Consider the following 12,512-nt stretch of genomic DNA (forward strand, 5'->3'; position numbering starts at 1 on the left):
CCCCCCCCCCCCCCCCGCTTGCCCAAAGTGGGGGTCCCTGCTGGGAATCCTCAGACTTGAAACCTCAGCTCTCCGTGTGCTGCTCCAACGTCAGGGGTCAAGTCGCTTCCCCGCTCGCCCCCACAGGAGCCGGCGTCCGGAGCCCCACACTGGGGTGTTCATACCCTCTCTCCTCATTCACCTCCGCCACAGACGGTAGGTGGCGTGACGCCCTGTTCACAGTTTGGACACAAAGGCCGACTCAACTCCAGACAGGTGACCGCACTACCTGGTTGGTCAATCCTGAGCTCCCACTGGGCCTCGAGGCCCCTCCTAGGGCCAGCCACTCACCTGGCAGAGACCACGCGTCTGTGTGACAAGTGCGGCCAGCCATAACTGGACAGGGCGCGTGCGCTCTGCCATAGCTGAACGGTAGACAGAGACGCGGCCCCGGTAAGGCAGTGAGAGTGAGGACAGACTAGGCCAGTGGGCCGGGGGCAGGAGCTCTCCGCTTGGATGGTGGAGGAGGATCTCGAGCAGGCTGATACGCTCTTGGTATAGGGCCTGACCGGTAGCAAAGCCGTGCAGCCCCCACCCCCATGCCAGCAGCTGGCACTTAACTACCCAAACCTCTCTCTGATTACAGGTTGCTTATTCATCGAAGAGAACTTTTCTTTGAAGTGTCCCAAACATAAGGTAGGTGGCCACGACCTTCCCTGAAGGGCTCCAGGCTGGAGAGGAGGCCCTTCCCCTGCCCTCGCTCCCCAGGCCTTGTGGGCCACCCCCTCCCCCCGAAGAACAGGCCCCACCTGCGGCACCCACCACCCCACCACCAAGTTACTGGCCGTTAATCAGAGGGCGGCTTTGGGAACCAGGCAGGTGGGCCCCAGTGGGGACAGAGGAAGGAGAGGTGGGGCTTACAAGAAAGGCCAGCCCGCGGCTATGGGGGGCCAGGCCACCCCTAGCCACAAGGCCCCGGGCACGTGGGTGTGGGGGCACGTGGGTGTGGGGGCACGTGGGTGGGGCCTGCAGCAGGCGGTCTGAGTGGCGACTGCCCCAGGAGCGGGCGCCCCTCCAGCGCGCCCCGGGACCTAACCGGCAGTCGGGCGGTTCCTTGTCTTGCAGAGGCTGCCGTTGTAATTCACCCCAACGGCCGGAGAAGCGCCGGAGCCCGCTGGCCACCGCAGGAGAGGAGCCGCCGGCGCGGCCAGGGGCCTTTGAGCTGTCCCAACGCGGGTCCGAGCCGATCCTTGATCCGGACCCCGGGTCTTGGATCTGGCCGCCGTGGGCTGAAACTGGCGGTCCCGGGTTGGGAAGAAAAAGCGTTCCGGAGCCTCCCGCTCCCGCAGGCGACGAGACTGGGGTTCTTGAGCACCCCCGCGGGGCCAGGCTTGGAGAGGGGGAGCCCGCGGGTCGCCGGGCTCCTGGAGGCGTCCGGCCCCGGCGGGGTGGGGGACGCCGTTAGCCGGAGCTGCTCCTGCCTGGGCAGCGCCAAGACGACGTGGCATTCATTCCACGTGGGTGCTGCCGCGCTCCGGCCGGCTGTGGCCTGCAGCTGGGCAGCCCGGGGCTAAGGTTAGGGGTCCAGAGGGCCCTGGGAGCGGCCACGGGCCGAGGACGAGGCGAGGGGGAGGGGGGCTGAAGCCTCTCCGGCGCGGGCCGGGCCAGCGGGGGAGGGGGCCGTAGGCTCCGGACGAGCCGTCTGGGGCGCGGCCAAGCGCCCTTCCTCCAGCCTTTGCCAAAATTTTGGTGAGACGCAGGCAGAGCCGCAGGCTGGCGGATGTGTCCGCGGCGGGTGCTCAGAGGGTGCGGGCTCCCGGGCTGCGGGCAGGACTGGGGCACCTCTTGGCTTCTGTTCGTCCCCTTCCAGTCCTCCACTCCATCCCTGGAGCCCGGCCTGGGAGCGCAACAGTAAAGGAGTCGCGACCGGAGCGCACCGGCGGAGTCGTGCGGATTGGAGACCGTCCCTCTGCGCCATCGCCGGCTCCAGAGACCGCCGGGCACGCGAGCAGAGACAGCGCTAGATTCGTGTACAAACCTGTGTACCCCTCTATATATATGTTACATAGAATGTATATATGTTGGGAACATGCTCGCTTCTCCTGTGTCACCGCCGTGCGTCGTGCCCCTCTGCACAGGGCCCTTGCCAGGGAAGGGGCCACCGCGATGCCCTTGCCCCACGCAGTCACCACAGGCCCTGCCAGTTCGTCTGCCTGTCCGTCTGCGTCCTCAGCTCTGTCCACGCTTCAATGGGCCTGACGCAGCCCCCAGACCGGGCCGCCCTAGCAACTTCTTGTACATATGACTGTAAAATGGTAAACGTGTGTATTATATCTGGCCTCGTTATATAGTGTATATATATGTATACATATACATATATATAATATATATGAAGACTGTAAATGTTAAGACGACTAGTGTTCTTATTAGTATATTGCTTCACACTGAAGATTGTGTGTATCGAGCTGTTTCTAAAAGATGTTTATTTTCCTTAAGAGTAAAAAACAGTCATTGCATTCAGAAAAAAAAAGTCAATAAAGATACAACGATTGTTTTGGAAGTCTGCAGCCTGTGGATTCTGAGCAGATTCTGCTGTGAGAGAGCGAGGCTTTAGCTGGGGGGAGAAGAGGGATGGGGGTGGACAAAAACCAGAGTCAGGGGGTCTGCGGGAACAGGAAATAAGCCCTTTGAGTGACAGGTCATGATGGGGGTGCAGGCTCTCAGGTGTGAAGGGGCAGTGGGTAGGGAGGCAAGACTGACATCCCATAGATAAGGTTGCAGCTCCTGTCACCTTTATCCTTGGGGACACTGGTTCTCCCGTGTTAGGCTGGAAGCTGTGAGAATCTAAGCTGAGGGGCTGGAAATGACGGGAGACCACAATGACCCTAAGGGTGAGAGGTTGGTACAGCCTAGTGGGATCCAGGCCTCCCTGGACAACAGGAGAGAACTTTGTGCTTTACGATGGGTGGGGTAGGAAACATTTGCCTGGGTGCAGGGTGGAAGGGAAGGCCCAAGGAACCCCCAGTTGGTATGTACCTCAATTGAAGCACGTACCCTTTTCCCCAAAGGAACATAACCCAGATTATAAATAATTTCATTTTTTATTCTCTGTACAAAACTTCTCATTCTATGAAAATAAAGTTTGCAAAATGCAAGTAGCACGTGAGCCTCAGAAGCGCAGAGGCTGGCGCACCTTCATCTAAACTATGTACAAGAGTCCCTGAAAGGGAGAGAGGCTTAGTAAGGAGGCCCGGCTATGACCTGGAAAGCCAAGTTGAGTCCTCCCAGTTCAGTGAAATGTACCCTTCTCTTCCTCTAGATTGGCCCTCTAGACTGGAGAGTGGGGGAAAGCCACAGGGGCCTGCGAGGAAAGAAAGTGACACCCGCCTGGGCTGGCCTCTGCAATCCCCCGATCTGCCACCAGAGGTCAGCACCACCCTGGCTGCCGCTCAATGGGTTGGGGTTGGGGCAGGGGCCGGGGGTTGGGGTCGCACCCGTGTGACCTCCCAGGTCGAGACAAAAGTCCCCGCAGGTCTCCCATTCTCCACTTCTGAGACAGAGCCATCCAAGAGTGATTCGGGGACACCAGCATCTCTGGCGCTGCCTCCGGCCATTGAGGCTCCAGCTTGGGAAACAGGCTGAAATTGGGCAGTGGGAGACACAGGCACTAGGTAGGATTGCGGCCTTGGCGATGGTCTAGCTGGAGGTGACAGTGGTCCCGCCGCCCAGACGCATGAGCATCTGCTGGCAGTCCTGCAGCAGCCGATGGTCACCCAGCTTCTCGAGTGTGCGGGCTGCCTCGGCTAGCATGCCCACGCGCTGCCCGGGCGCCGAAAGGAAGCCGGGTGGCAGGTAGCAGGAGGCCAGCAGCAATGCCTCTGCGTGCTCACGCCTCGTGGGCTGTGGCTCCAGCTCTGTCGTGGTGCCTGAGAACAACAGAAGGGCACCATGGGGTGGGGCCGAACGTGGCCACGCCCACCAGGACCACCCAGCTCGCAGAAGCCCCGCCCCACGCTCCTCCAACTCAGCTTGGCTGCAGCGAAGTCCCTCCCCCTCCCTCCGCAGGGCCTGCCCCCTAGAACACACGCGGCCACGTGGGCAGCCACGTGTCCTTCAAATGGCAGTAGCCCCGGCCTCCTCCCGGGGCATCCATCACACCCACCCCGGGCACTTGCCCTGCGCAGCCCCCTCACCTTTGCCGCAGGGTCCTGCCCTCCTCCTCAGGCTGCGGTCCAGGAGCTGGTGTGTCCGTGTGGGGCTGGCCCCTGCCATCAGGCGGGCGGTGGCCTCATGTAGGAACACCTGGTTAGGAAGAGGTCAGGAGAATTGGGGGTTCAGTCCTGGTCCCTACTCTTCCCTGCCATCTGCTACCACATGTGCCCATTGTGAGGTGAAGGCCATGGGCACTCACCCTCCGCATGGCGGGTCGGAAACTCTGTGCCAGACGCCTCAGGCCGCTCAGGTCCCGCTGGAAGCCACGCAGCTCCAGGGCTGAGGCCTGGGGCGCGCTGCCCGGGCCCTGGCAAGTCTGAGCTGCTGCCGGTGGCTGCTGCCTCCGCCACAGGCTAGTGCGTGCCACCAGGAGCAGGTCACACAGGAGCAGCTGCATGGCCTGGGGGAGGGGGAGCAGGTCAGGGCTCATGGGGCTTCAGCTCTGGGATGGCAAGGGTAGGGGCCCGCGGTGCCAGGGGCCGGCTCCGGGCTGCACTGCCGAAGCACTGCACCCGCCTCACACACGTGCAATGCAACAGCAATGCACCGCGGGGCCGCCCGCCTCTCAGGCCCCCGCACCCGCCGCCTGCCAGGAAGCAGCCTCTCAGGAGGGCCCTGCCACGCAGCCCACCCCACCCCCTCTGTGATGGGAAAACAGACCAGACAGAGGCAGCCACTCTCCCCTGAGCGCTGAGTGAGAACGCAAAGTCAGCCAGGCCCCCAGTCCTATGCCGAAGGGCTAACCCCATAATCTTCTGCGGGTCAGGGGGAGCAACCGGGTCCCCGCCCTGAACCCTCACCTTGTCAATGGAGCTGCTGGCTGAGGTGGAGGCCAGGCTGTCGCGCAGGTACCCACTGGCCTTCTCACAGCTGGCTAGGCTGGCAGGGCCAGACTCCGCCTTCCCACAGTCCAGCAGGGCCCGGACGGCCTTGAAGGAGTGTAGAGCTGCCCTGGGCAGGGGTCTCCTGTCAGAGGCAGGACAGGAGAGTGAGGGCCAGGTCCTGGGCCGCCTCAGTCACCGAGGGCAGAATCCGCCTGCACTCACTCAGACTCCAGCAGGGCGCGGGGCAGCTGCCCCACCAGCGGGTACAGCCGCTCAGCCGCCTCCTCGTCCCGCCGCAGCCAGTGTGTCACCACGGTCGTCAGCGAGGCCCACCACTTGGCCACAGGGTCTACGCCTGGAGGAGCAGGGGGCTCCCTGAAGTCCAGCCACACTGCCCCGAGGCTGGGCGGGGAGCCGGGGCGGGGCCCGGGGGCTTACCGGTGGTGGTGGTCGTGCTGGAGCTGATGGAGAAGCTGCAGGCGGGAGTCCCGGCAGCATCACAACAGCTGTTCAGCAGCTGCAGGTACCCGAGGGCGTCCGAGAATTCCCTGGGGCAGACGAGGACAGCTATCAGGACTGGGGCAGGGGTCCCTGGCGGGCAGGGGGCCTCCTCCCCGCCCACCATAGCACAGCCTGAGCTCCGGGCCCCTCTGTGCCACCTTCTCCCCGGCTGGGGGGGAGCTGAGAGCCAGCAGGAGCTGAGATACGCAGGGCCACACACTGAGCACACACTGGCCGAGCTCGGCTACCTACAGGGGGCCGGACAGTCACCCCCAGACTCCACCGTGGAGGGCTCCAGCTGGTGGGGCCCCCAGGGCAACTCACTTGTCCCCATCAGCTGCTCCAGGGCTGGGGCTGGGTTGAGCCACACAGTTCAGCGCTCGCTCCAGGAGATGTTCACGGAACAGCTGAGTGACCTGGGCCAGGGGGTCCACTGTGGAGGAGTGGGGGAGTGGGGGAGTGGGGCTGGTGCCCCGCCAGCGGGTATAGCCGCTCGCTCGGCTGCCTCCTGGCCGCCTCCGTCCCCCATTCACCTCTGCGCCCCAACGGCTTTCCTGAGTACTCAAGCAGGCTCAGCTCTGGGATAGACACAAGTTGGGGGATAAAGGGCCGCCCTGCCCTGGGAGAGGGCAGCCAACCTTGCGGTGGTGCATCTACTGCTAATCTAGCCCGAGCAGCTTTGTGCCTGCCCTGTCTGACGGTTTCCTCCACCGTGGCATTGTCTGGCGCCCGCCCGCAAATCCTTGTCCCCGTGTTTGCTCGAGAAGAGCCTCAGCTGAGACAGAGCCCAGGCCTCCCTGCACCCCCACAGCAACGACAGACAGTGGGGCAATGGACAGATGGACAGGGACAGCTAGAGATAAGGGACAGGCATGGGGCAGGAAGGAGGGTGTGGGGCACAGAGGATGGCAGTGGGGAAGAGGTGGGGTGCGGGGCGGGCAGAGGGCGAGAGGGCACCTGGGTTCCCTGCCAAGCTGTACAGGCTCTCCCGCGGGGCACTGCACACGGTCCAGTCGCCATCCACGAAGAAGCGGTGGCCCACAGGGTGGCAGAGCCACTGCATGGCAAGAGGAACCGAGCCACTCTGTGCCAGGCAGGCCTGGCGGGCACTACTCAGGAAGAAGCGCTGTGGGGAGGGAGCTGGGCTGTCACGCGGCCCTCGGCAGGGGCTCACACCCGGATCCTGGGCTTCGGCTCCGGGTCAGCCTGGGGCCCACCCCACCCCAGTTGCGGTATTCTGTGTAACCCCGGCCTAGGGTGCCATAGTCAGGGCTGCACAGACAAGCCCCCAGCTCTGCCCCACCTCCGCCAGCTCCCACCCACTTACTGTCAGAAAGTGCAAGGCCCGCGGGAGACTGGTCTTGACCCTCAGTGCAACTGCAACATAGATCTCAGCCATTGTGGCCACGGACACAGCGTCTCCCGCACATTCTGCCAGGTTCAGGGCACTCAGTGCCAGGTTGGTGGCAACGAGGTGCCCGCCTATGTACTTCCCTGGAAAATGGGCAGGCGTGAGGCTGGGGTGTGGCGCAGAGGCGGTGGGAGTGCCTGGGGCCCAGCTCCCTGCCCGCCATACCCATAGTGTGCAGCTGGTGCAGCTTGTGGTACACGAGGGCCGCGTCCCGGGCGCTGGCTCGAGCGTCGGCCTGCAACGCGCTGTCCCTTTGCAGGCCCCCCGCCTGGCCGGCCAGCCAACGGCCCACCCAGAGCCGTTGCAGCAGGTGGCGGATGAGGTTCCAGAGCAGACTGCAGGCCAGGTCCAGGTGGGAGGCAGGCAGAGGCCGACCCAGGGCCCGCAGGGCCAGCCATAGTTGCTGGGCAGCCTGGGCAAAGTCCCCCTGAGGACCAAGGTTTTCCAGGTGAGAAAAGTAGGGTCAGAAGATCCCAAGTACATGTGACCCCCAGGGGCCCGTGGGGGTCTATGGGGTAGACTAGAGCGGGGAAGGTGGGGTACATTCACAGTGTGCCCCGAGGATAGGGGAGAGGGGCGAGGCCTACCCCCTTCCCAGGGGCTGCTAAATCCCCGCCTGCCTGGCCTACTCAACACGTTCCCTGGCCTTACCCGTGCCAGGTCCAGGTCAGCCTGCTTTCGATGCCTCCAGAAGTGCACAGCGGGGCCTGAGTGTGGCCGCGTGACTGGCTCTCCGCAGACAAAGAGAAGTGCCAAGGAGATCAGCACTAACAGCCCATTAGTCAGCCAGACCAGGGGGGGCAGCAGCCACGGGGCCCAGCCGGGGCCATCTGAGAGCAGAGAGGAGGGCTGGGGACACAGCTCCCAGGAGGGCAGGGCCCAAACGCGGGTCAGGACTCACACCCAAGTCCCCCTTCCCACTCGCTCCCAAGATGCCCAGGCTGACCTGTCATACCTCTGCTCTTGGTGCCCAGCATGTTGCGCCCATGGTAGATGCTGGTGGCATACGAGGAGCCAGAGAGACCCCAGCTGCCCAGCAGGGAGGCCAAGGGGTTGCAGGAGAGACAGAGAAAGACAAGCATGCACAGGGCCAGGCGGGAACGGTCCAGCATGCCCCGGCTGTGGGGGGACAGCAGCTGCTCTGGCTTCACCTGGTAGGGGCGGGCAGGGCAGGAGGTCAGAGTGGCAGTGGCCCAGGCAGCATGGACTGGGGCCCTCCGCCCACCCTGACAGCGGGGCACTGCATGGCTCCAGGCCTCAGTTTCTCTTTGTATGAAATGGGAGGTGGACTATGTTACGGGTTTCTCCCTGGCCAGTCCTAGACTCAGAGGGTATCACTAGGGGACAAGAGGCAAAACTGCACCCAACCTGGCTGTCCTCGAAGACGGGGCTGTCCGGCTCCGAGTCACTGCCGCTGCCACCGCTGCCGCTGCTCCTGCTGCCCATCGACAAGGGGCTGCTCTGGGACGGGGAGCCGGCGTCCGAGGGGGGCGGGCTCAGGGTGTCCACCACCTCAGGCTTCATGCCCTCCATGCACACATCTGTGTTCCTTCCACTGCCACAGCTGGACACCAGGTCCTTCAGAGACTCTGTAGGCGAGAAAGAAGCAAGGGGTGTAAGGCTATGCACCCCACTCCACCCCAAAGCAGCGCAGGGCCAAGCCTGGGCCGCAGCCAGGGGCTGAGGTGAGCCGGGACTCACTACTTTTGTGGGCCGCGTTGCGCAGACTGAGGTTCTCCTGCTTGAGTTTCTGGTTGCTCTGTTGTAGGAATCGGATGTAATCAATGGCCTTACGCAAGACAGCAGATTTATTCAGCTGCAAGGGGTAGGAGGGAGACAGCAGAAGTGGCCAGTTAGGCCTAGCAAATGAGTACGTGGCAAGGGGCGGGGCTGCCTTGCCACACCACTGCCTCAGGATTGCGTTTGCTGGTTCTTCTACAAGGAATGTTCCTGCCCTAGGAGTACCTCCCTTGCAGGATGGACCTAAGGGTTAACATGCAAACTGCAATCAGCGATTGTCTGCTAGCTGCTATCACTGTTATTAACATCTTCAGGCCTCACCCCCACACCTCCTTTAAGTCTCTGGTAATACAGCACCCAAGGGGGCCTTCCCTGACCACTGGACTGCGTCTGACAACTCTCACCAGTTCTCTTGTTTTCTTTTCCTCCGTAATACTGACACGTATCTTGTTTATTTTCATCCCTCCCTCTGCACACTTGCACTAGAACAGCAGATCCCGGACGGCGGGATTGTTGCCTGCTTTTCACTACCACATCCCCAGTGTCTAGAATTGCCCCTGGCACACAGGAGGCCCCTATAGTTCAAGTGAATGACAAGGCTGTCCAGGCCTGAGGAGACAGACCCCAAGGCTCTCTGACGAACTCGGCTGACCCCTTTCCTCCTCCCTGTCCACTCCCCGCCGCCCCACCAAGCCCCAGGGCTGCCCCAGGCCCTGCCTCTGCCTCTTGCCGCACCTTCGCTTCAGTGCCCACCACCAGGTCCTTGAGCTCGACGATCTTGTCGTTGATGGAGGAGCGGTAGCGTTTCTCGATGGCATTGTGGGCTGTGCGCTTCTCCCCACGGCTCTGGGCGGAACCCAGGGTCTTGCTGCCAGCTACCAGTCGGTTGATGGGCAACTTGTCAGTATCCACTACCAGTGGTACTGTTGCTAGGATGGTTCCACCACTCACCAAGGTCTGCAGGGCCAGGCACGGGTCACTAGGTGGTATGCATGTGGCAGACCCCACACCCTTCCACTCTGCCCCTGCCACCCACCTGCAAGGGCCCTGTCTGCACAGTGGCACCGGGAGCCAAGGAGCTGATATTTGCTCCCTTCATGGTGGTTCCCAGGTCTGTTTTCATGGTCGTCAGGAGAAGCGAATCTGTCTTGATAAAGTGGGGCTGCAGCAGGACCTGGGGATGGCAGCGGTCTCACACACGAGCTACGTGACTGGGCCAGGGCCTGCCACCCCTCCAACAGCCAGCTCAGTCCCCCTTACCGGGACCTGCTGGATCTGTGAGGTCACGGTTGTTGTTCCAGGGGCTGCTGTGGGGGTGGCCGTGGCCGTCAACATCTGCTGGGGTACTGCACTCTGGACCTGGGTGTGCAAGGAGACGGGCGGGACCCCTGGCAGGGAAGCCAGTGGCAGGCTAGGCAGCGGCTGTGGGGTGCTCCCTGGAGGGGTCCCTGCAGAGATAAAGGCTAGGGCTGTGGGCACAGGCTACCCTACCCCGATTTAAACCTGTCCCTCTGGTCCCTGTAACTGTATGATCTCGATGGTCTGTTTCCTATCGGCGCAGACCCTGCTAGGGCTTGGGGCTCATGTCTAGCAGATGCACGAGCTTTCGAGTCGGTTATGTGTCTCTGGGAGGGGAACATGGATGTAGCCAACCCAGGTGGAATGGGAGGCAAGGCTAGCCCCAGAACGCCACCACCAGTAACGCTAGTAAAGGGGCATCTCAGGCCTCGGGGTAGAGTCCTGCTTTCCTAAGCCTGAAAATTCCCCTAAGAGCTGAGCAGACCCTCCTTCAGTACTCCTGCCCCCCTTCCCGCCATATGCCGCCTTACCTGTAGTAAAGCCTGCAGAAGGGCTGGGATAGCCCAAAACAGGGGCAGGGCTGAACTGTGATGGGGCCGGTACTGGAAAGCTCTGGGGCAGGAGGGCCCCTGGTAGAGGCTGTGGGGTGGGGGGCTGCAGGATGGTCAGTGGCACTGGCTCCTCCTTGATACCAGGCCCAGGGGAAAAGGCAGGCACAGATGAGTACAACTTCAGTGGGGTGGGCGCAGGCTGGGGAGGGGACAAAGGTGGGGGTGTTGCCTTCGGCCCCCCCAGGAAGCTTTCAAGTGGGGAGCTCATTGTGACAGGAGGTGGGGACAAGCTGCCCTGGGAGCTGGCATCTGGGCTGCCAGGGTCTGGGTCACCTGTCCGGCCCCCCGCATAGGGTGGATCGAACAGGCCCGGAAAGTCGCTGTCTTGGTTGTTGATGAGCTGAAGCATGTCTGGAGAAAGGAGAAGGAGAAGAGACTGTGTGAGCGACTGTGGGGCTGGGGCTCCCCCCAGACAGGCTTCTCACATCTGCATGTCCCGTATCCACACACTTGAATGTGCAATGCCACCGAAACAGAAAACCACCCACGTGAACCTCTGCTCCCAGACACACAGCCACTTCGTGGGCACCTGTGACATCTGGAGCAATGCCTGTGGTCCACTTGTACGAAACAGCCCTTGCAACAGCTGAACAAGGTCAATGCCTTGCAGGTGCCAGGGCCCCCCAACACCCATTTGCTAGACTGAGGCAGAACTGCCATCACCAACCCAATCCTCCATGGAACAGACGGAGCCTGGGGGGAGGGGGGAGGGGTCAGCTGCTGGCCATGTGTGTGCCAACCAGTGTGTCCCTGCATGTTCCGGGCACTAACCCAGATCCTTTCTGGAGCCAACTAGCCCCAGGACCTGGCCATTCAGGGCTTTGGTTTCTCCTCCGTAAAAGAGAATGCTGTCTGTCCTGACTCCTTCCTCCTCGTACAGACTGGGCCACACTCCCCGCCTCAGCCTGGCCAGTGGGCCCTCTCCCCCAGCTGGCGACCAGCAGCCTGGCTGGGTCAGCTGGGGCCCTCTAACCCACTGGGTGAAAGTGTTCGCTCCACAGGACCCATGTGCACAACACTGGGAGGCAAAGGATCTCCCAAACTCTCAGCCTGAACTCCCAGTCACCACAACTGACTTGGTCTGGACCAGTAACCTTCTCTCACAGCTCCTCAGTTTCCTTGTCAGTGCAACAAAAAAGATTAAGCCCCTTGTGGCAGCTGCTTTGCTGGGCAGGCAGCTGGCAGAGTGAGAACCCAAAATTGCCCCACTCCTTCCCACTGACAGGTGCACAGTCAGGAAATTTACCACAGAAGGGGACCTTCCTAAGACCTCCACTGGAGCAAGAGAAGGGTGCCAGGGTCCCTGGGTCCCTTCCTGGGTCCTCAAGTACAAACACTTTGTGGTCCTCCATGTATATGCAGGACATAAAGGCAAAAGGTACTTCACTTGCATGATCTCTCATCCCTCATGAGCTCCTTTGACGGATAAGAAAACTGAGGTTAAAAAAAAAAAAGGCTGACTCCAGGGTTCCCACTATCTGCCTGGTGTGTCTAAGACACCCCCCAAACGGAGGGCTCCCTGGGAAGGAGGACAAACGGTCCTCCTCCTTGCTTCCTTCCTCTCTGCTCCAGAGGGAAGCAGAGGGGGACCCAAAGTTGGGAAGCAGGTTACTAGTGAGGGTGCTCCCGAGAGCAGAAGCAGGTTCGCCTCCCCCTGGCTCTTTCCATGTCAGAGTTCAAAACAGCCTCCACACACACACACTCCCCACTCTGGGCACCGGGGTGGTGACCCCGCCGCGGAGATGGAGGCTTTGTAATAAAGGGATTGGGGTCCTCCAAAAATACCTTCGAAAGTGCAATCCATGGCTCCGCGGCCCGCGCCAGCCGCCCCCTAGGGGCGTCCAGGCGACTGGCCTGCCGGTCTCCGCGCCGCGCCGACTTCACCTGTCAGGGCTCCGCCCGCTTTATAGCCCGCGCAGGGCCCCGCCCCCGCCC

The 12,512-nt window shown here is 62.1% G+C and overlaps 2 protein-coding genes across 5 annotated transcripts in view; one reads left to right on the forward strand and one right to left on the reverse strand.

The window, feature by feature from the left end:
• The window catches only part of RAI1 (retinoic acid induced 1), a 115,723-nt gene extending 113,184 nt beyond the window's left edge, over positions 1-2,539 (forward strand). The window contains exons 6-7 of the mRNA XM_004685058.2: positions 626-675; positions 1,105-2,539. Of these exons, the coding sequence (XP_004685115.2) occupies positions 626-675; positions 1,105-1,119 (65 nt within the window). The 3' untranslated portion in view covers positions 1,120-2,539. The remainder of the gene's footprint in view (positions 1-625; positions 676-1,104) is intronic.
• An 86-nt stretch (positions 2,540-2,625) lies between these two features.
• The window catches only part of SREBF1 (sterol regulatory element binding transcription factor 1), a 20,634-nt gene continuing 10,747 nt past the window's right edge, over positions 2,626-12,512 (reverse strand). The window contains exons 1-19 of one of the 4 annotated variants that reach the window (XM_012726198.1): positions 12,363-12,444; positions 10,497-10,928; positions 9,928-10,115; positions 9,704-9,841; positions 9,403-9,624; positions 8,629-8,743; positions 8,296-8,516; positions 7,883-8,078; positions 7,579-7,757; positions 7,093-7,354; positions 6,844-7,010; positions 6,474-6,642; positions 5,841-5,949; positions 5,454-5,563; positions 5,238-5,370; positions 4,992-5,157; positions 4,391-4,591; positions 4,173-4,281; positions 2,626-3,905 (exon numbers count right to left, since the gene is read on the reverse strand). In XM_012726198.1, the coding sequence (XP_012581652.1) occupies positions 3,676-3,905; positions 4,173-4,281; positions 4,391-4,591; positions 4,992-5,157; positions 5,238-5,370; positions 5,454-5,563; positions 5,841-5,949; positions 6,474-6,642; positions 6,844-7,010; positions 7,093-7,354; positions 7,579-7,757; positions 7,883-8,078; positions 8,296-8,516; positions 8,629-8,743; positions 9,403-9,624; positions 9,704-9,841; positions 9,928-10,115; positions 10,497-10,928; positions 12,363-12,381 (3,366 nt within the window). In that variant the 5' untranslated portion in view covers positions 12,382-12,444 and the 3' untranslated portion in view covers positions 2,626-3,675. Of the gene's footprint in view, positions 3,906-4,172; positions 4,282-4,390; positions 4,592-4,991; positions 5,158-5,237; positions 5,371-5,453; positions 5,564-5,840; positions 5,950-6,473; positions 6,643-6,843; positions 7,011-7,092; positions 7,355-7,578; positions 7,758-7,873; positions 8,079-8,295; positions 8,517-8,628; positions 8,744-9,402; positions 9,625-9,703; positions 9,842-9,927; positions 10,116-10,496; positions 10,929-12,362; positions 12,445-12,512 lie in introns of those variants that run through there. The other 3 variants (XM_012726197.1, XM_012726196.1, XM_012726195.1) reach the window with 3 other exon arrangements.

The sequence above is a fragment of the Condylura cristata genome, unplaced genomic scaffold, assembly GCF_000260355.1.
Source record: "Condylura cristata isolate star-nosed mole 26May11 unplaced genomic scaffold, ConCri1.0 scaffold00017, whole genome shotgun sequence".
NCBI lineage: Eukaryota > Metazoa > Chordata > Mammalia > Eulipotyphla > Talpidae > Condylura > Condylura cristata.